Consider the following 20,848-nt stretch of genomic DNA (forward strand, 5'->3'; position numbering starts at 1 on the left):
GTGGCTACAGCTGCTGTTTTTGTAATTTATACATATATTGGGTAATACTGGTGTTGTTAACTGTGCCAGTATAGTATTTCTGATATTTATCTGTAGTATCACATCAATTTTAAAAGTGTAACGAAAACATAGTGTAATGAAAACTTGAACCTATTTTTAAAAGGGGAGTGGGGGGGCAAGGAAGACCAAAACAGAAATATATTTGCAATTAGTCACCAAAGCTGTCAAATAAATGCAGTGACGCAGAAGTTAAAACTTTCATTAAAAAAATACTTGAGTAAAGTTTGGTGAGGTAAAGTTCCGTGTATTTCAGGCTCAGTGATAAACCATAGCCATAAGGTATTATCAGATCTAAATGTTCCAATCACAAAAGTACCCCGCACTGTACATGCGGATGGGAAGGATATCTCCGCCCAGGCGCTGATCCCATTGGCGGATCCCGCTGTCAAATCCGGAGGGTCCTGCTCGGAAGGCTCCACTGATTGGCTACAGGGGTCTCTGTGTGTGTGCAGGCAGCGCAGTCTGTTTGAATGTGCTGGTGACTGAAGAGGATCATTTCCATGGACCATCTGTCTTACTGGCTGCGCACAAAACAAAGAAGGACCCAGGATGGTTTTAGTGCATGTCGGATATCTGGTTCTCCCCGTCTTCGGCTCAGTTAGAAACAGAGGTATGAGGAGCTTTATGTTCTCTCTTTTTTTCTAACGCTAACCCCGAAATAATACCTCTTCATTACTTGTCTTAAAAATCCACAGATGATGTAAACAGAGCTGACACCTGCTAGCTAAAAAGCGAGCCAGCGTAACGGCGAGCGATACCGAAATTATATTAGCCTTCTTGCTAGCTGTAGCCGAACCGAGACCGCTAATGAAGCGACCGAAGACGTGAGCCCTCAAATACCGACGAAGACGTTGTGTTTCGGGCCTGTAAACCGCACTAAAAGGACTTAAGCTGTCAAGCGGCAGCTTTTCTTTTCCTTTTTTCTTTTCTTTTTCTTTTTCTTTTTTACCCTCGGCGGCTAGCGCGCTTCTGTCTGGTTTATCTATTTATCCCTGCGCCTTGTTTATGTGTGTGCCGTCGCCGCTAGCTACTACAGCCCGGACAACAACGGCAGATAATACTAGCCCAGCTTTATTTAGCTTACAACCTCCGCAGCTTTTATTAGGGTTTTCTTAAATTATGAATTTAGCCAAGATAGGGTAGACATCTGAATCCAAAGTGACCGTGTGTAATGCTATTTTCTTCCATTTTGCTCCTTTGTGTGCATCCTTTAAAAAAATCTCATTTCTGCGAGTTACTTTCACTGGATGGTTCTTCCACTGAAAGACAGCATTAGCATAATCAGTGTAAATCAGTATAAGCATATGGCTGGTTTTAAATGCGAATAGGCTTTAACATTTTTGGAGCATGTCCCCGTTAAACCTCTAATAAAAATAATAATTTAAAAAAAATCCCTGCAAATTTCGCTGCAGGTGCTCCAGTAGTGAAACAGCATAAAATGCGTTTAATAGGGCATAACAACAATAACATCATCCTCCACTGCAGCAGGGCTATCTGTGTTGATTATGTAATAATAATAGTAATTTGTCGTGCATTGTTAAAACTACATGCAGTAGCCCCAATGATTTCATTGTGCTTTTATTTGTGTTCTTTTTTCCTGTTCCATAGTATCGAGGCTGGCTCTACATTCCGCATTTCTCAGACCTTTGTCCCCCTCCATTGTGTAGCTAACGATCATCTGCTGCTGTCTGCCGTAGCCTCTGCCTGTTCTCTGCATCTAGCTGTATTGTGAACCCCTTCTTCCTCATTTCCTCTTTCCATCTGAAGACGACATTGGCATTAAAACCGAGTTCCCACTCATACCGTATCCTTCTGTGTAACAGACTAAAGAATAACACTCTCTGTAGAAAACAGTTTGTCTTAATTTAAACTGTCATGTTGCTCTTTAGTGAATAACCCATTGTAGCTTTAGACTTTACTACAGACTGTCATTGTGATTCTCCCATTCAGTGTGGATAGACTACATTCTGCTGTAAATTTCTGTAAAGTGGATACATTTTGATCCTCCCCTCCCCGATTCGATTACAGCCAGGCTTGATCGAACTCTTTGATTACTCGCCCCACAAAGGTGCATTGTACCGTCTTTTTGTTGTCAAAGAAGCACTTTACAATTGCCATTACTGATAATCTTGTTATCCTGATAATCACCAATTGGCATGCGGCGCTTAAGTCATTTTGTTTTTGGCGACGTTATGTTTTTTTCCACATTTGAAGGTCCACTGCACCTGTTAATGGTTGCTGGTCATAATCCTATCCATGTGTCAAAGCATTTGTCCCTGCTAGCTGAGCGGACTTCACAATAAATTGGAGAGATGTGAATCTAAACCCATTTTGCCATTTTTGCAGCGCCCCACCACCACCACTACCACTCCCTCTCAAATCTTACCTCCAGCACCTCCAGAATGCTATCCATTTTACAGGGATGTGTATATCCTGCACTGCTGTAGATCTCCTTTTTTAGAATCAAAATGTCTTTTTTATTCTTTGGTTGTGGTTTTTCTGCCTTATGTTCTTGTATTAGATCCTAATGCATGGTCATTTTATACTTTTGTTTTTCCACATTGAACAGCAGATTCCAATGTAATCTTTGTGTAGAGATGTCCCTGCTGTACTGAAATGTGCTGTAAGCATACACATCTACTCATTGGATGCTGCTTCTGTTCTGTTAACCCTACAGAGAGCATGGTCAGGCCTTGCCTTTGGTCTTTATTTGCATGGGATGATTATTATTATTATTATTATTATTATTATTATTATTATGCTTATGTAGAGTCTCTTACTCTTATTATTACTATTATCACACAGTGGCGCACATACTAATATTTTTCCAATAAAGACTGTAGTTTTCTTCCTAACCTTCAGTGTGCTTTTTGCTGATTTCCATGTGTTCCTCCCCCTCCTCCCTCCACACTGTGCTGTCACTGAGACGGTCCCCTCACTCTATATGTGCTCTCATTTCTCAGCTGTCTTTGACAGAGTTTCTTCAGGTTGCCACACTGCTTACTTTGGAGTAGGGACAAGCACATTTTCTTTCCATTTTTAAAATACAAAGGCATGTTTGATATTGAAACCTCGACAGTGACATTTCCTGTTACAGGCTGTCATTCTGTCCAAATCCATACACTATCTATAGACCAAAACACAGCCTCCCTCACAGCCAATCATTGGTGTTAACATTGTGAGCAATATGGGTGAAATCATGGTATGTGTATTATATATATATTTTTAAATATAGTTAATAGAAGTATATTGCTAAAAAAGCACTCAAAAGGAGTTAAAAATTGTAAAGTATAAAATAAAAATACAACAGTTTTTAATAAAAAAAAGCTGTCATGCTATATAAAAGGAAAATAAAACAATACAGCTATTTGCAAGCAAGTTAAACCCTATATTTAAAAAACAAATGTTTTAAAAATTGAATTAATGAAGCACAAAATAGAATTTAAGGATTATTAAGGCCTTTTTCCTTTCCTTTATGGAAAACATAAATAAGTTCTTGTTTTGAATTTGATGCCATCAAAACCTTTCGAATAAGTTGCGACAGGAGCATGTTTACCACAGAGTTGCATCAGCTCTTCTTCTAACAACACTCTTCAAGGGCTTGGAAACTATGGCAGACCGGTTGCTGTATATTTGAAAGAAACATATTTTCATGTAAGATATCAGCAGCTCAACACTTCAAGACACTGCACGGTCTTGCTGAAAAAAAAGCAAAGGCTTTCCAAAAAAGAAGTCATCTGATCCGATACCTGTACATCTCAAATTGTTTAGCATTAATGGCGATTTCACAGATTTGTGAAAGCAGCATCAAGATTTGTGAAGTTAATCATAACGTTGTTCACTAATGTATGTGCATATCATCAGGAATGGTGCCATTTTTCTGAATTATGTTTATGTATAATTTGTTTGTTTTTCACAGTGGTTTTGAGAAGTTGTTTAGTCCACTTCACAGATTTCCACCACAGAACTGAAATGGCGCTGAAGAGCACTGCCGTTCAGTGTTGGTTTTCAGCTTTTCCCCCTGAATACAGAGATTTCTTAGAATTCCCTTAATCTTTTAAACGACACTGAACTGGAGATTATATAACCCAGTGATAGTGGACGATTATGGAGACTGTGTTTTACTTTGAAAAAAACACTGGTGAAACACTCAACATAGTTGCATCTGAAAGACTGTTCTCTTTTTAAACCCAATTACAACATTGATCTATTGTCATTTACCCAATTGGAATCAAGACTGTTTTTAGAAGAGGTTTTAGGCATTTTACTAGCTGGGTTTTCCCATCTTTTTGGCCCCTGTCCTAAAAAGTATAGCTGGGTTCCAATTCAAACTGAGTATATATAAAACAAAACAAAATAAAAAAACAAACAAACAGGAAAGACAAATAGGATAGCCATTTGTTCTCTTCATGATGACAAAATCAATACTGCTACCTTACCTTGTACCTTAGCAAGATGCCTTGAACCAAGGCAACCAAGTGGCTTTGCCTTGCAGCGACAAAATCTACCTTCCAGCACATCTGTCAGTCATTCATTGATATGTTTTAACTGAAAAGTGTAAAAGTACTATCCTATTAATAGCAAAACTCACCAACCTATTAATTGGTGAGTTTTGCCTTGCTGCCTCCTGGTTCTAACCATTAACATCAATACTCAGCTATAAGAGCGATATAGACTTGACCTCCAGCACAAAGAGAACAAGCAGACACTCCTAAATGTCTAGCTATTCTTTTTTTTTTTGCAGTCTCCAAATGGGCAGCACAAAGACAATACAGAGGTTCAACAATTAAATGTTGGCTGCTCAGTCTGTGCATCTAAACTTGTGTCTCTGTGTTATGCTGTCAGGTCCTCAGCTGGTGTTTTTCTTTATTAGCACAACAGACCATGACACATTTATATTCATGTTGCCTTTCTAGCTGGTGACAGCAGCATAACTAAACCCAGTTAGGCTAACGTTGTTTCTCAAGCACAGATAATGTGTTAAACTCTGAGTAATGAGCGCAAATGAAACAAAAGAAGTCACATTTTTTGTTAGTAATAACTCATTTCTCTTTACATGCTGGCTGTGCACATCAGCCAACTGTGTAATGACTTTTCATTTTTATCAAATCTTCAGTTTTTTAGACATTGCTGTGTTTCTCTTTAAATGTGGCATTAGATGCTTCTTTGAAAAGTTTCCAAGTGGGACGCATTTCTTACATTTTAACACTTGACTCAGCTGCGTGAACCTTACATCTGCGTGCAGTGTCTGAAAAAGGCTAAAGGTGTGTCCGAGGCACAGCCATATGTGCTCTGCAGCTGACTTCTAAATATCCCAGCAGCTGCACTGCATGCGTGGCTGCACTGATACAAAACCACGACAACCCTCCCCTAATCTTTTACATGACAAATTGCAAAAGCAAGGTCAGCAAAAAGGTTTTCCAAGCATGTGCGTGTTATGCTGGATTTTTTTTTCTTCACCAAGTGCAGCTGTACAACACATGCACTGATTTTGCCTCATTAATCCTCACCTTCTGATGGTGAGTGTGTTATAATCGGTGAGTTCAGCAGGTGTGGGGACTGTTTCTGCCTAATGGGAGACCACTGGACAGGCAGAGGACAGGGGTGTGTTAGAGAGGAGGTGTGATGTAAAGCTGCAGTGACTTCAGGAGGAGTGGAGGGAGAGAGAAAGAAAGCGTTGAGGTTCCATGTCAGACTGCTGCAGTCGCAGGTGGGTGGGGCTTAGTGGCTGTCACTCACTGTGGGACACCATGCTGCAGCCATGCTGTGGGGGAGGGGGCGCCTGTGCAGCAGCTGAGGGGAGAGGATAGGTGGAAGTGTGTGTGTGTGTGTGTGTTTCTGTCTGTGAGTCAAAGACAAAGCCTCAGATGTAACAGTGGAAACATCAGGGCTGCTGCTGCTGGCAGCTCTGCAGTACGTCAAATATTAATGCCAGCAGTTCATGCTGTGAAAAGCTCCCAGAGACAAATAATCTGATATTTACCCTGAACTTCACACACAACAGTCCAGCTTTGCCGGGTCACAGGCTTCATGCAAAACTGATGCACAGCCTTTAACCAATCCAAGCCACCAGTCTGCCATTTCTGCTCTACTTCCTCAGCCAAATGCTGTTTTTCACTTTGCCCGTGGCTCTCTGGGTTCACTGGCTTCCCATGTCCCGAGGCTATATCCAACAAAGCAAAGCCAGACAAATATGTCGTTTCAGCAACAAAAAACAGAGCATTTTGGGAAATGCCCTTGTTTCATCTGCACAGGACTTTATCAAATCATAACCACCTCCCTGCACATCTAACTCTCCTTAATTGATTTGCTATGTCTTAAAAAACAGTGAAGTAAAAGCAATATTTGATTTTCTGCCGTTGAGAAATGTCACACACTTGTTAAATTTTAAATTAGATCTCAACTCAGTGAACCAGCTACTGTTAATTAAACTTGTCAGCAAATGTTAAGTATGTCATAGACCATTAACAAAGAGCCAAATCCACAATATTGCTTCATGTTATTGTTCGAAAGATTATGAGTAAACAGTTTAAATGGGCAGTTCTTATTCACGGGACATGCAAAGACACAATATTGACGTATTTCAGTATACACTGTGCGCTATCCATCCTCCAGACCCCGCTGTCTGCTTTCCTCTCTAGAGGAAATTTAGAGAAGCTTTAATTGGAAGTTAAAGGAGTAATACTTTGCCTCCACCTCAGCTTGCTTCCAGCATTCATTTCTGTGAGCTCTGAGTAATTTGTATTGATTGTTTTGTGCAAGTGCAACACCAAGGTGACTCAGTGGGACTAGCACACAACCTCCCATCTTCTCTGCTTAATAGGAAGGGTGGAGAGAAGACAAAAATGAAAGCCCATAAACCTTTCAGACGTTCTTGATGGCTATGGAATCAAGAAAGTCTGACTCTTTTGTTGAGAAAGCCTCAGTTTAATATTTTCCTTCAAACAGCAAACACAATAATAATAACAGAGTTTGAAACTATTGGTTTTGCTGGGATTCATTTTGGAAATACCCTAGACCCCCAGTTAGTGAGGATGCATCTTTCCTGTTGGCTGCACATGGCAAGTGGAGACACAGACCACTGAGTGAAATCCGTCTGTGGGTTTGGATGGTGCTCCACAGGGTTCTCCACGTCTGCGTCGTCCATCTGCTGTTTTGTCTGTCTTGTCTCTTCCTGTGTCACGTTCCTCTCTGCGTGGTTGGTTTTTTAATTTGTTTGTGTCTTTTTTACGAGTGTGTGCGAAATTGCTGTTGGTTCGTCTCCGTGTCGTGTAAGTTTCAGTGAAAGCGATCACAGGTTTCGCCTGCTCCGTTTTGATCCCTCGCATTTATTCCCAATAGGAGCGCACTTCACCAGGCATCAACACAGCCATGCTACCTCCTGCCGACACTTTCACCTGGGTGCTCCCCAGGCGCCCATCTCAGCTGAGTTTCCTCTAGGACATGCCAGCCAGCCCCCGCAGACAGGCCTGGCCACCCACCTGCCCCAGACGCACCATCCACCCCTCACTGCCCTGCCCGGACCCCCTCAGTTTCAGGATGTGCCGGGGCCTTCATTCCTACCTCAGGCCTTACACCAGCAATACCTCATCCAGCAGCAGCTCCTCGAAGCGCAGCATCGCAGGATCCTCCCACACTCCAGGTAGTCACCCTTGCATCCATACAAACACAACAGGTGTAAGTACACTAAAAAAACCAAACCAAAACAAAAACAAAAAACCCAGATATTTTTTAATCACATCTTTATCTGATTACAGAAGAGCCCAGGAGCGTATTCCCCTGAACCCTCACAGACTGCGTTCGGGCTACGAGTACTCCCCGCCCCTCCATGTTCCTCAGCCAATGACACAACAACCGCGGTACCTGGCCGAAGGCACCGACTGGTGAGTCACCGTTGGGGATTAACGAGAATCCTGCAGAGTTGAGAAATGATCCCGTCTTTTTTATCTTTCCACCCATCTGTCTGTCTGCCACATTGCCTGGCATGGGCTATGTTAATTTAGCCACGTTCCTCTCTTTCTGCAGGGATCTCAGCGTAGATGCTGGCCTCCCTCACCATCAGTACCAGCTCCAGCAGCTTCCGCAGCACTATCAGCATTACCTGGCCTCCCCTCGAATGCATCACTTTCCCAGGAACACATCCTCTGCACAAGTGGTATGTTGTCACTTCCTCAGGTTGCCTTGGATAGCTTGATAGTCTATATTCCTGCTGTAATATAATGAAGGATTTTGTTGTAGGTTGTGCATGAAATCAGAAACTACCCATACCCTCAGCTTCACCTGTTGGCGCTGCAAAGTTTAAATCCTTCGAGGCACGCCACTGCTGTGCGAGAAAGCTATGAGGTAAATCTGACTGTCCATCTATCAAACTCTGCACCTTCACACGGTGTCACTTTAAGTTATATGTACTAACTGTTCTCTAGCTTTTAATCAGTATGAGCTTCATAAGCAGATTGTTTTATTCTTTTCTGACCATGAAAACAGCAGTGAACCAAACCATTTGTTGTCCATGTAGTAGCTTTTCCTCTTTTTAGCATTCTGGTTCATTTTATTCAAACTCGGCTGTTCCTGCAGGAGCTGCTGCAGCTGGAGGATCGACTGGGGAGCGTTAGCAGAGGAGCTGTTCAGACAACCATAGAGAGATTTACTTTTCCACACAAATACAAGAAGGTATGGCAGATGAGACAAAAATCTGTTGAACGTTTGCCTTTTTTTCCCCTTTGTTTTGACCCTACATTTTTGTCTCTGTAATGTGACCCACGAACAGAGAAAGCCCCTGCAGTTGAAGATTGGGGAGGAGGAGGAAACAGATGTGGATGAAAAATGTACCATATGTTTGTCCATGCTGGAGGACGGAGAAGATGTCAGGTAATAAATACTTTGTAGACCCAGAAATCGTAAAAAAGGAAGTGCACTTATTCTGAGTGAGTTAAATGAGAAAATCTATACCAAATTGTTTTGATGGGAAACATGATGCTGCAGGCTGCAGATGATGAGCTTAGCTCAGAGATGCATTGCAGGATGGGTCTAGACAGCAGGGACTGATGGGGAAGACGAGATGGATGCCGGACTTCCTTTTCTATTACTGTAGACAATATGACATCATTGGAAGATAGACAAGCTAATTGCCTGAGTGAGACATCAAGCATTGCAAGAGATAAAAGAGGCACGACTACAGGAATTACTCCAAATCCCATTATCAGTGTTGCCTTCTAATATTTTTGTCTGATTTCTGTTTTCCAGTTTATAATAAATATCACTTTACCTGACTTATTGTCAGATTTACTGATAATCTTGATATAATACACCACATCTCTGTGTATTGTCTGCAAACTTCTCCTGTGCAGTCTGTAGAACAGCAGCCAAACTTTGCACACAGGTATATCTTAGGTCCCTGAAGCTTCTTAACCACCTACCAACAAGCTAAAGTGGACTGTTTGTATCTTTTATGGAGCTATAACACCTTAAAAATGTCTATTATTTTGATTTAAGAACAGCAACATCTAATTGATATCCAGACAACTTAAAATTATGGTATGTATGATATAATGTCATCAGGGTTCCTGGCAATAAAGGACTAATAGTCAGAACATGAGCATGGGCCTGTAAAAGTAAATATAATAAATACAATATCATAAATTTATATACTTTAGCTGAAATTTGTACATCGGGAGTAATAAAATCTTTTAAAACTTGTAAAGAATTTGCAAGTTTGTAAGTTTGCTCACAAAGAAATTAAGTCTCAAAACAGTTTGCCATCATTTTTATGGTTGTTTCATTGTAATGGTGATGGAGAGAATGTCAACAAAAAAAATCCAGAAGAAACATTACATAAAAGCTATACACTGATTTGATCTGTCATTGGGTGAAATAAGTATCTGATCTCCCAGCAAAATATGACATAGTGCTCCTAAGTACCAAAATCATAATGTTTCCACCTCCATGCTTGACTCTGGGGATTGTGTTGGGTCATACTCAGCATTTCTCTTCCTCTAAACACGGCGGGTTGAGTTGATGCCAAAGAGCTCGATTCTGGTTTCATTTGACAGTGCTTTCTTCTCTGAATCATTTAGATGTTTACTGGCAAACTTAGGACGAGCCTTTAGATGTGCCTTCTTGAATGGGGACCTTCTGAGTGCTGCAAGATTTATCAACTGTGTGTTATCAACTGTATTCTTGGTGACTTGGTGACACAGCCAATCCGTCGGAGCCAGTATTCTGGCTGAGATGTAGAGGATCAAATACGAATTTTACTCAATCAGATTGTATTTTTAAAAAAATATTCTGTCTCTAAACTACCTTAAATATTAGAAACTGTTCATTTCTTTGGAAGTAAGCAAACTTGCAAATTCAGTGGGGGATCAAATCATCATTTCATCCACTGTATATGTAATATAATGTAAGAGTTTCTGACAAATACCAAGTATTTACTTCTTCCCATTGTGTTTCTGCCGACCTTCTGAGCAAATCATTTATGAGAATCTTTCCAGTCCTGTACCACATGTGTGCATAAATGAGCCTTTGAGCTGTTGCCAGACAAATAGCTGAGACTCCAGGAAGCTGCTGATCATGGCTAAGAAATAGTCCAATCTCAAGCTACCCACATACCAAAATTTGGTTACTATTTTTTTTTTTTTTTTTTTGGTTGATAGTTGTATTTTCACATGGAGACAAAAATCCCCTTTAGTGTTGCATCAGGAAAGGCATCCGCCATAAATCTGATCAAACATGCAGAGCTATCTGCTGCAGTGACCCCCTGTGAAAAGGGAGCTGCCGAAAGTAGCCTCTATGCAGAGGCAGAAGCATGGCAACAACCTGCTTTTCAAATGCTGGAATTATAATCCCTAAAATGTTCTGTTCCATTACGCGCATGCATTTCAAACAGTGGTTGGGAGTGAATTTTTAGGTAACAAGAACTGTCCCCCTGGGTGAGGCGAGAGGATCGGTTTGCAGCATAAGAGTCTCAGCTGTCTGAGAGGCATTTGGGACTGACTACTCAACAACAAAAGTTGTCTCTACATGCCTGAATGAACAGAATTAACTCCCCGAGGGTCTTTTTAAGCTCACAACTGTATGCATTGGAAAAGTAACACACAGTCATGTGAATCCACACTGACCCTAAAGTTTGTCTCTCTTCCTATCCTGCAGGAGGCTGCCCTGCATGCACCTCTTCCACCAGGGCTGCGTGGACCAATGGCTGGCCACCAGCAGAAAGTGTCCAATCTGTCGAGTTGACATCGAAACACAGCTGAACCCCGACAGCTGATGAGATTCGACACTCTCGTGATTCAGTCGCCCTCGTGGTGCGATTCCTGCTTTCTTCCACCCCCGGCTCGCCAGCCTCCCCCACCTTACCCCACCCCACCTCCCTCCACCTCCTCCTTCCTGTCGGGTGCTTTGCCAAATGTCTCCAGACTTCATGTGACATCACCACCCTTCTGAGTCACGCTTTACTGAGCCAAGCCAGGAAAACTAACTGCACGGAGAGGCCGCAAAGGACTCTCTTTATATAGAAGCACATCCCTCTGGAAGCAAAAGACACACTAACAAACACATACTCATGTACACAGGGTTTACTTGTAGCTTGCTGGTCTTACGTGGGGTTGTTGTTGCTGTTGTGGTGTTGTACTGTAGGTAGCCTGGGGCTGTGTAGCATGTCCTCAAAGCCATGACTTAATGTCCTCAGACTAGAAAACACATAACCCCACACTTAGCTGGCTACTTTTCTCTCTTCTCTTCAATCTCTCTCTCTGCTGCTCTCTTATATATATATATATATATATATATATATATATATATATATATATATATATATATATATATATATATATAGATATATATATATATATATATATATATATATATAGATAGATAGATATATTTTCTCTTTTAAACACAATCAAAATGATTATTCTGCCACGCAAGAAAGCTTAACAGAATCTAAATGCTCTGATGCCATGTTTACCTAAAGATCATTTGTGGTCGTAGTAGAGTAGCAGTAACCAATTAGTGAGATCTGGTGTGACCTTCTTGAGGCCAAGCACCAGCTAGCTGGGTGTTTTAATTCTCTCATGCAGCTTTTGACATTTCGCAGTACAGTTGTGCGTTTACCTTGGGTTGGTGTCATGTGCAGATGGTGTCATGTGATTAGGTCTCGTTCACTGTCAGGGAAAACCCAGTGACCGAGATGTTTTTGTGTTTGAAATTGAAAAAAAAGCAGAAAAATAATAGTGTTTTCACCAAAATGCATTATGTCACAGTGTAGCTTGAATCTCCGCACAGGTTTTATGTCCTCTGCCCATGCCGTGTGTCACTTCAAGAGACTGCGTCTCACACAAACCTGTTAGGTGAAGAGCACGGCCGCTGGAGTGCTTATACAACACAAAGCCAAAAGAAACAAAAAGAAAACACACAAAAAAAATCGAAAAGGGATGAACAACAGAGGCTATCATGCACTGCAGAGCGAGGTGGGAGGATTTAGCTGCCCTTGTACCTGCATTTCCATCTGGCACTGGGCCAGTGGCAGAACAGTGCACACTAAAAAACAACAAAAAAAAGATTGCATGTTTCATTTTTTGGGTTTGGGGCTGTTGGCTGTGGTAGCGTTTCTTCACTTTTAAAAGGTTCAGAGACGCCTGTGCATGACTTAGTTAATCTGAGCTGTGACTATCTTCTGAACACTAACAAATATTAATAATAATTATAATAATAATAATAATAATAATTTTTAAAAAGTCAGTGGTTTGCTCCCCTGACTTGTAGCGCGTGTCATCCGGTTCCCTTTGGTGGCGACCTTGGGATCCTGTTTTTTGATGTTTACCTTATTGCCTAAAGAACAAGCACATGTGACGATAGTTATAGCAACAAAAGTTTCTCCTCGGCATCGCGTTTGGTTTATATATAGGTACGGATTCATGCAGTGTTTTGAGCTGGGAGAGGAGCTTGCGTATTGATCTTGTGTTATATTTGTGTGACAGACCTCCCCTCGTGGTTGCTATGCTGGTTGCTATGCTGTATTTGCTAGAACATGTAGAACGTGGTGCGACGGAGGCAGCCTCCCTCTCACAGTGCACACAGACACGAGACGACAGGACAGCAGGAAAGCATTCAGGCTGTTAAAACACACACTCTCTCTCTCTATCACCACTTCTTCTCTCTTTTTTTTTTACCCTTTGTGTCAGCTTGTCACTTCAGTTCCACAGAGCTGCGCGTGTGTGTGTGTGTGTGTGTGTGTGTGTGTGTGTGTGTGTGTGTGTGCGCGCGCGCGCGCGTGTGTTACAGGACGCCTTTAGGACCCTCACTGTCCTCTCTGCACTGTGATAGCATATAACAAGGGTAACACTTGGCCCAGAGACTCAATTAACAAGGCTTACTTCTTCCTGTCTTGTGCACTGCCAGTGTTGACACTGCCTCCTCCTGTAGTGGAGTCATCCGTGATGAAAGTTGTCATAGTTTACACAGGGTGTTGTCAGTTGAGATGCCTTAAGTATTTAACAATCATAATTTATTACTAACTGTAGATACTGTGGGTATGTATTTAATTTTATATAGTTTCTTTTCTTTTTCTGGAGTTGGGTTGACTGAATCATAATTTATTTATTTACAAATATAACACGAAAAGGCTATTAAAAAAATGGATACCTCATGTTTTTTTTTGGTTGCATTGTTTTAAATGGGAATGCTTTGCATGCAGTTGTACTTTTTCGGAACACTAAAAGTTAAAAAAAAAAAAAAAGGAAAAAAAAAGTTCTGCTGTTTGATCTCCACAAGCTGGCTGTGCGATGTTTACTGACCAAGGCTGAGCTACTGAGCCCGTTCTCTCTCTTTCTCTCTCTCTCTCCCTGTCTCTCTCTATGTCTCTTTTTCTCTTTCATGTGGTGCTGTGGATCTTGGTTACATTCCATTCAATGCAATCTCTCCAATCCCCCATGCTGTGATGTAGTGAACAAACTGCAAGTGAATTGGTTTTGGTTTGTGACAATTTTTTTCTTTTTTTTTCTTTTGCACTAACTTGTTTAAAATGGGAACCCTCTCACTGGCAAAAAAAAAAAAAAAATATTTTAGATTATTTAAATGAACTGGCTTTTATTTTTTTATGCTCTGCTTCTCACACAATGCACTAAGGGTCTTAATGAAACATGTTCCTTTGCTTTAACTCTTTGTGTTATCTCTTCAGTTGTCATCTCTCTAGTGTTTCTCTGTTCGTTGGTTTTTTATGTTGTTGTTTTTTCCAAAATGCTTTGTAGACTTAAGCATAACAAGTGCCTCGCTTTAAGTGTTAGGGGATATTTCCATATAACGGAAACCATGAACAACAATCAGTCCATCCACCATGCCTTACTGGTTGCTTAGTTAATTAAGTGAATGGAAAACGAAGGAGCTGAGACAACATTTGACTAAAGCCATTATAATCAATCAATCCAAGTCAAGCTGTCCAAAAACTAGCTGCTGGTTTGTAGTACCGAAGCACTGCATTGCTGTGGAAATAGCTCTGACTATAAAGAGGCATGTTTCACCGTGGGCTTTACAGCGGTCCTTTCTCCATTCTGTTTTCTCCTCTTCTTTCCATCTCCGTTTGATTTTACCGTCCGTCCCTCCTCTCCGACTCTCTCCTCTGTTTGCTTTCACAGTCTAAAAAAGGAAGGCAAGGATTTAAAGCACAACCTTTTCTAAAGAACAAAAAAACAAATGCATGTTTTCTCAGGTTTCAGTGTAGTCGCAATGGTTTCATAGTATATGGTGAAAATATATACAAAGAATATAACAGAAAAAAAATTATAAATTTTGTTGCTGCTTGAATCTGACAAAAACCAACAAGTGAAGAGAAACTATCCCAAAAAGTGCCAGTGAAAGGGCTGCCGCCATCCTTGTATGAAAACCTGCTGTTTAGCTGTGACTGCGCAATGTTTTTCAAAATAGGATATTTTATCTGAAAATAGAACTATTTATCATTAATATTAAAGCAATAGCGCATTAAAATGGTTTTGAGCGTGTTGATGATGAAGTGGATGAGCCTGTTATGGGTAAATGTTAGATTTACATTTGGTGGAATTTTGTACTTTATTTATTATTACTACTACTAATAATGATGATAATGATCTCAAAGGTTGCATTGCTAAATCCAAACTTTTCTGTTTTTAATTTTTATTTTATTTCATGGCTTGTATATTATCCTTTTATATGTGCTCTTTTTGTAATAAACTTGATAAAATGGAAGTGAACCTATTTTTTGGGTGTCTTTTTTTAACCCCTCAAAATGCAGCAGTTTTATACTTCATCCTTAGTTAAAGGTGAAGTCAGTCATGTTTTGAGGTTGTTGAATAGAGAAAAAAAAAAGATATTGTACTCATAAATTTATAGCGATTTACGTAAGTGGCTAGAGATCAGCCACATGCCAAAGCAGAGAAAAAGAGAACTGTGGGTGTACTGTAAATATATATTTTATCAGCTTTGATGGGATCTCCTTTACCAAAGAAGTGAAAACACAAAGGAAAGAGGCAACAGCACCAGCATCTGGATATAAAGTCATCCTCTTCCTCCTCACCTCAAGTCTTATCTGCTGAACTGAAGTCAGGACTCTAAAACACAAACATGTGCATAAACATCCTCATTTATTCCTAATATTATTCTAATTACTTATTGTCAGAAGATTACACTGTTATCCTTCTATCTCCAGCTAGCTGACAAAAGCTAACAACAACAGCAGCGGGTTTTAAGCTAATGCTAGGCTAAAGTATCCTAAAATTCCTAAAAATCCTAAGAATTCACACTTGATTAATTTCTCACACTTTATAAGAGGTTATTCACTCAGAGCATCAGAGTTCAGAAAAGTTACATCCACTTCAAAGACTGTTTCACAGAAACTAAGAGAGGCTACCAGCAGCAAAAACTGTAGCGCCACCAAGTGTTCTGCATATCCTCAATAACTCACCTTAGTATGGCTGTCATTGCTCAGACATGAGCTTCTCTGACTCAGTGACACATATTGGACTCCTCTTCCAGAGAAAATAGAGATAGGTGCTTCTCACTGGGCATTGACAGCTAAGGCAAACAGAAGACTGACAGCCTTCCACAAATAGGGAAAAACTCTTTGCAGATCTGGCTCAAACATTAATAGAAACATGCCGACGAACCATGTCACCATGGGGTACAGTCTAAATTTAACGTTTATGGTCTCTCTTGGCTGACTACAACATGTTTGTCCTTTGGCTACCGTATGTAGGATTATACACTTGTATTAGGGAAGAAAGAACTCAGTTGACTGATTTCTGCAATCTACTGACATGTAGTGGTTAGATTGTAATTTAAAGGATGAAAGAAATCATGGAATCTCTGTGTGTCCCTATATTGTTGACTAGACATTAAAACAATTGTTTTGGGCCAAGGAAAAAGCTATAAATGTAAAATTCATACACAATTACTTCTTAACGATCACTTTGACATATTTGAATGTCCCATTTGAATAATTTATTCACCTGTTGACTGAAGTCCAAATATCACTCTCCACAATTTGCATAGGATCATCAAAACTGAACAACAGAAGATTGGAAAATCATTGCGTGGTCTGTTGAGACTCAGTTTTTGCTGCAGAAATTCAGATGGTAGGGTCAGAATTTGGTGTAAACAACATGAAAGCATGGATCTATCCTGCGTTGTATCAGTGATTCAGGCTGATACTGGTGATGGTGTAATAGTGTGGAGGAGATTTTGTTGGCACATGTTGAGACCCTCAGTATCAACTGAGCATCATTTTAACACCACAGCCTACCGAGTACTGATGCTGACCGTGTCCATCCCTTTATGACCACAGTGTACCAGTCTCCTTCCAGCATAACAGTGCAACAGGTCACAAAGCTCAAATCAACTCAAACTGGTTTCTTGATTCATTGAATGAATTCACTGCACTTAAATTGTCTCCACAGTCACCGGATCTCAGTCCAATAGAGCATCTTTGGGAGTTTGTGGAACAGAATATTTGCATCATGGACAAATTTGCAGCAACTGTGTAATGCAATCAGGTCAATATGGATCAAAATCTCTGAGGAATATTTCCAGCATTTTGTTTGCTGTGTTTAAGGCAGCTCTGAAGGCAAAAGGACGACTGTAATAGCAAAGTATAACTAATGAAGTGCCCAATGAGTGTATATTTCTGCTTAACCAGACTTGAATGTAAGGTTTAGACCTGCCAGCAAGTCAGAAGTGAAGCTGAAAACTGGGTGTTATAAACAAATTGGATTTATTTATTCATTTGTTCATTTTATAAAATCTGTATTACAACAAAACAATGCAAAGAATCCCTGATATTTAAAAAGAATGGCACTTTCCTTTTTCCTGACCACATTAGACATCATCATGACATTTTTTTTTTAATGTCTCAGTTCCTGAGATATAAAACTTGCTAGAAGCAGAATCTCTTTGGTCATTACTTTTAAACATAAGAGGACATGCTTGTGCTGTAGGGTTTTTTAGTATTTTGGGTAGAGGGCTCTGGAGATCTTTCCATCTGCCTTCTTAGAGTCCAGCCACTTCCCGCAGAGAAAGATAGTGGTAACACCATTGGCTGTGTTGGTGACTTCCACACGATCGAGCAGCCAGCCAGGGCTGAGACCGGAGTTGTCGTGTTCTACCCGGACTTTCTGCAGCTCCCCCATGTCCAGCATTTCCACCGAGAAACGGTCTGTTTGCCCACGTTCAAAAAGGTTACGAAACTTCTGACGCAGTTGCCTGCAGCCCGAATCTCCATTGGAGCCGTAGAGAGTAATGAAAACATTGGCATCTGTTCCTGCACCCTTTTCATCACCTGTGATGACGATGATCTCATATTTGACAGGTACCAGGCTTCGAGCTTTGCTTGCAAAGCTCTCGATGGTCTTTGTGCACTCAACGGTGATGAAATCGTCCCTCTTAGGAGAAAGAGGAATGAGGGAATTGCATTTGAAAATGTACCTGGAGATAATGGAGCAGAGCAGAAGGAATATAGTCTGATCATTTGGGAATATCAAGAAATGGTTTGATGGTGGAAAATAAATGAATTGCTACAGTGGGGAAGCAGCTGCCTTACTTGTTTCCCAGTTCTCTTTCGGTCACAACAACCTCCACTACGTGCCAGTAAACCTCCCCCTTTACTTTCTTTCCATCCTTGGGTGTATGGCCCAAACAGATGCCAGCAATATCACCCAAGTTCTTGGATGAAAATTCAAACCTGTCAACATTTCCCCTAAAAAGAGAGAGGAACATGGATTCGTTGGTGAAAGTAGCTATTCCCTTAAATCGCTTTGCGTTAATTGAAATTCACATCACTGCCAGTTTGTTCTGTGTCAGAATGAATCGTTAACAGGACGGTGTAAAGTCATGACATCAGAGTGCAGTGCTGGTCTGGTCTTAAGTATTTTGGATTATCATAATGAGGGCAGAGAGAGATCCAGAGGGAGAGAAAGCACATTTCTGAAAGCTTTTTCATGCAAACAAGCTGCCGGTGACTGAGTTAATCTTGCAGCAAGTACCTACCGTAAGAACCTCTTCTTCTTTGAGGAGTTCTCCATTACAAATTCTTTTGATCGACCCTTTCTCCCTTCAAGTACAATCCAGGCATTTTCCTTGGTTTCAGCTGTGTCTCCAGTTGTGATACAAATTTCATACTCTGTCATAGAGAAAAGGAGACTCAGTTACAGTAAAATGTTGTTGCGCTAAACTACACGGGGAGATAATTTAATGCTGTGAGGTGCTAGCCTTACTGGTCTTTTCATTGAGGTCCAAGTAGTCATTGTTAGCACAGGCCAGCTCTCTCATTATCTGTCCATCATCATCGTTCTTGGCAAGCCAGCGGTCACAGGGGAAACGAAATGTTTTGTCCATGATCTCGTCCTTCACGTCAATATACTCCAAGTGCCAGCCTGGAGCAATACCTGCGTGTAACGAGATGCAAAAAGATACCAGTGTGCAGTGCTTTCACTTTTTTCATTCTAAGAACAGTTGAGCTCACTCTAAGCTGTTCACCGCACCAGTTAGAGCAGCTGACCTGTGTTATCGTGCCAGACTCGTACTTTGGAGAGGTCTCCCATGCTGAGGATTTCTGGGAAGCGAAACGTGTCCACCTGCTTGCGCTCAAACTTGTTGGACTTGTTGCACTCTTTCAGCGCCAGTGTCCCCGTGTCCCCGTTCTCTCCAAAAATAATGATCCACACGTTGGCATCAGTGCCTGCCCCTGAGGAGATGCAGCAGTTCACTATTTAGAAAATAAAAATCCTCGACAATATTAAGGGATTTTTCTTGGTTAGGTTACACTTTTAAATAAACATGGGTGGAACCATGGACAGAACTTTGCTTGGATTTTAGTCTATAAAGTCACAGCTTCCCAGTCTACATGGTCACTGAATGCAATTAACTATAATAAAAGTCATTTACTGTCACTCGAGCTAGCTCTAATTATGTACATGCAAAGCAATTAAGCTATATCAAAGAGTTGTATGGCAGTAAAAAGGCTGTACAGCAATAGCAAATCACCACCTGAAAAGTAAACTGGGGAGCAGTGAGAGCTGGGTTCTCTGACTCATACAGCACATCTATAATCCCCCTGTGCTTTATTATTTTATCACAGTCGGTTAGATCCTGAGTGAAACCTCACTCAGCCTGCAGCATGTTTTCAGTGTCCTTGCTTAAACTCGCTTCTGTAGAGTAGGCAAGAATGTTGATCATTTAACAATGCTGCAGTTGTAATAAGAAATGATCACGCTGGCAATATTTGAGATCTGGATATTTTTAAAGTTACATATGTAACTTATGTGACATATATGCTAATGCACACACTTGATCTTCAGTACCTCTTTTTTAGTATACGTGCATAGGCCCAGCTCTGCCTATGTGATGTTGTTTGTGGGTGTGTTTGCATCTATCAGCCTTGCTCATTTTTTCCTCCCAGAGCCTTAGTGGCGGTGCAAGGCTACATCTCAGCTTCCAGTAACTGACAGTGGCAGAGAGCAGCCCTTTGAAGTCGGCTCAGACTTCTTGCCATTCTGATCGTATTGATCAGCAGAGCAACTGAGCTAGATGAAAATAAAGGATGAAGAAAAGATGGAGCAGCGGTGTGGAGGGCTTCTGAAGAGGATCTCTTTAATTGCCACGAGGGATTCAGCCATGAATTATTCCACCTTTGCCTTTGCCTAGGAAAACACAAACCCCCTGCACAAGGGCAGGCAAAATGAGGCTCTAACTCTGCATTGATCTTTGGGTAGTGACTGAAAACACGGGATGGCAGTCATACAGTAATTAGTCTCTTCCAGGCAGCAGCTCGTTTGGCTTTGATGGGGAGGGTTTCACAGGATGTTCACAGTATAGAGCCACACACAGGTGCTCAAATGCAGAATACTCTCTGGTGTATCCTTTGAAAGTGGTCCGAAAAACAGATGATGAGGATGTGATCCAGGAAACGCTTGACAAATTAAATGTGTCCGCTGACCACAGAGTCCTTCAGGATCCCCCGGGAAGAGCTGGAGGATGTTCCTGATGAAAGAGGATGTCTACTCTGCTCAGTCTCAGCACCCCTGAACCCAGAGAATAAAGGCTGAATGGACAGGGAATGCTCATAGGCCTGTTAAGTATATTTAGAGTGCCCTCACTGACCTCACAGCTCAGACCTCAACATTTCAGTTATTCTTTGGTTTTATGTTGACACATTAAGATATGTGCATTCAAAACTGGGTATTGGGACTCTTACATAAAAAATGTGCTTCATGTTTCTAATCTTACCTATTTGCTTGTGAATAAAGTAATAATTTGATATCGTCAAGCC

General features: G+C 41.0%; 2 protein-coding genes and 1 long non-coding RNA gene across 4 annotated transcripts in view; 1 reads left to right on the forward strand and 2 right to left on the reverse strand.

Annotated features, from left to right (window-relative positions):
• The first annotated feature begins 278 nt into the window (after positions 1–278).
• On the forward strand, positions 279–11,813 carry rnf165a (ring finger protein 165a). Of its 2 annotated transcripts, XM_031754601.2 has the most exons (8): positions 279–670; positions 7,402–7,702; positions 7,818–7,943; positions 8,086–8,215; positions 8,299–8,403; positions 8,635–8,730; positions 8,828–8,928; positions 11,209–11,813. In XM_031754601.2, the coding sequence occupies exons 1-8, from the start codon at positions 610–612 to the stop codon at positions 11,324–11,326; spliced, it is 1,038 nt and encodes a 345-aa protein (XP_031610461.1). In that variant the 5' UTR covers positions 279–609; the 3' UTR covers positions 11,327–11,813. The 2 variants fall into 2 exon arrangements, 1 of the variants encoding a protein (XP_031610461.1); XR_004200330.2 differs by lacking the exons at positions 7,402–7,702; positions 7,818–7,943; positions 8,086–8,215; ... (2 more) ...; positions 8,828–8,928; positions 11,209–11,813 and adding an exon at positions 1,669–1,987 and having other exon boundaries at positions 308–670.
• Positions 11,814–11,953: 140 nt separating this feature from the next.
• On the reverse strand, positions 11,954–16,147 carry LOC120440885. Its single transcript, XR_005613595.1, has 3 exons — positions 15,992–16,147; positions 15,605–15,638; positions 11,954–14,691 (listed from the first exon to the last, which is right to left on the reverse strand). It is a non-coding gene; the product is annotated as an uncharacterized LOC120440885 (long non-coding RNA).
• Positions 16,148–17,308: 1,161 nt separating this feature from the next.
• loxhd1a (lipoxygenase homology domains 1a) overlaps positions 17,309–20,848 on the reverse strand; it is a 34,647-nt gene continuing 31,107 nt past the window's right edge. Inside the window, exons 37-41 of the mRNA XM_039614435.1 lie at positions 19,079–19,264; positions 18,795–18,965; positions 18,568–18,700; positions 18,122–18,277; positions 17,309–18,006 (exon numbers count right to left, since the gene is read on the reverse strand). Coding sequence (XP_039470369.1) covers positions 17,526–18,006; positions 18,122–18,277; positions 18,568–18,700; positions 18,795–18,965; positions 19,079–19,264 — 1,127 coding nt within the window. The 3' untranslated portion in view covers positions 17,309–17,525. The remainder of the gene's footprint in view (positions 18,007–18,121; positions 18,278–18,567; positions 18,701–18,794; positions 18,966–19,078; positions 19,265–20,848) is intronic.

The sequence above is a fragment of the Oreochromis aureus genome, linkage group 7 (genome assembly GCF_013358895.1).
Source record: "Oreochromis aureus strain Israel breed Guangdong linkage group 7, ZZ_aureus, whole genome shotgun sequence".
NCBI lineage: Eukaryota > Metazoa > Chordata > Actinopteri > Cichliformes > Cichlidae > Oreochromis > Oreochromis aureus.

Coding starts and splice junctions, on each gene's coding strand:
- rnf165a (XM_031754601.2), top strand. CDS start 610: ATGGTTTTAGTGCATGTCGGATATCTGGTTCTCCCCGTCTTCGGCTCA. Junction 671..7,401: donor CGGCTCAGTTAGAAACAGAG/GTATGAGGAGCT, acceptor TATTCCCAATAG/GAGCGCACTTCACCAGGCAT. Junction 8,929..11,208: donor GAGGACGGAGAAGATGTCAG/GTAATAAATACT, acceptor CCTATCCTGCAG/GAGGCTGCCCTGCATGCACC.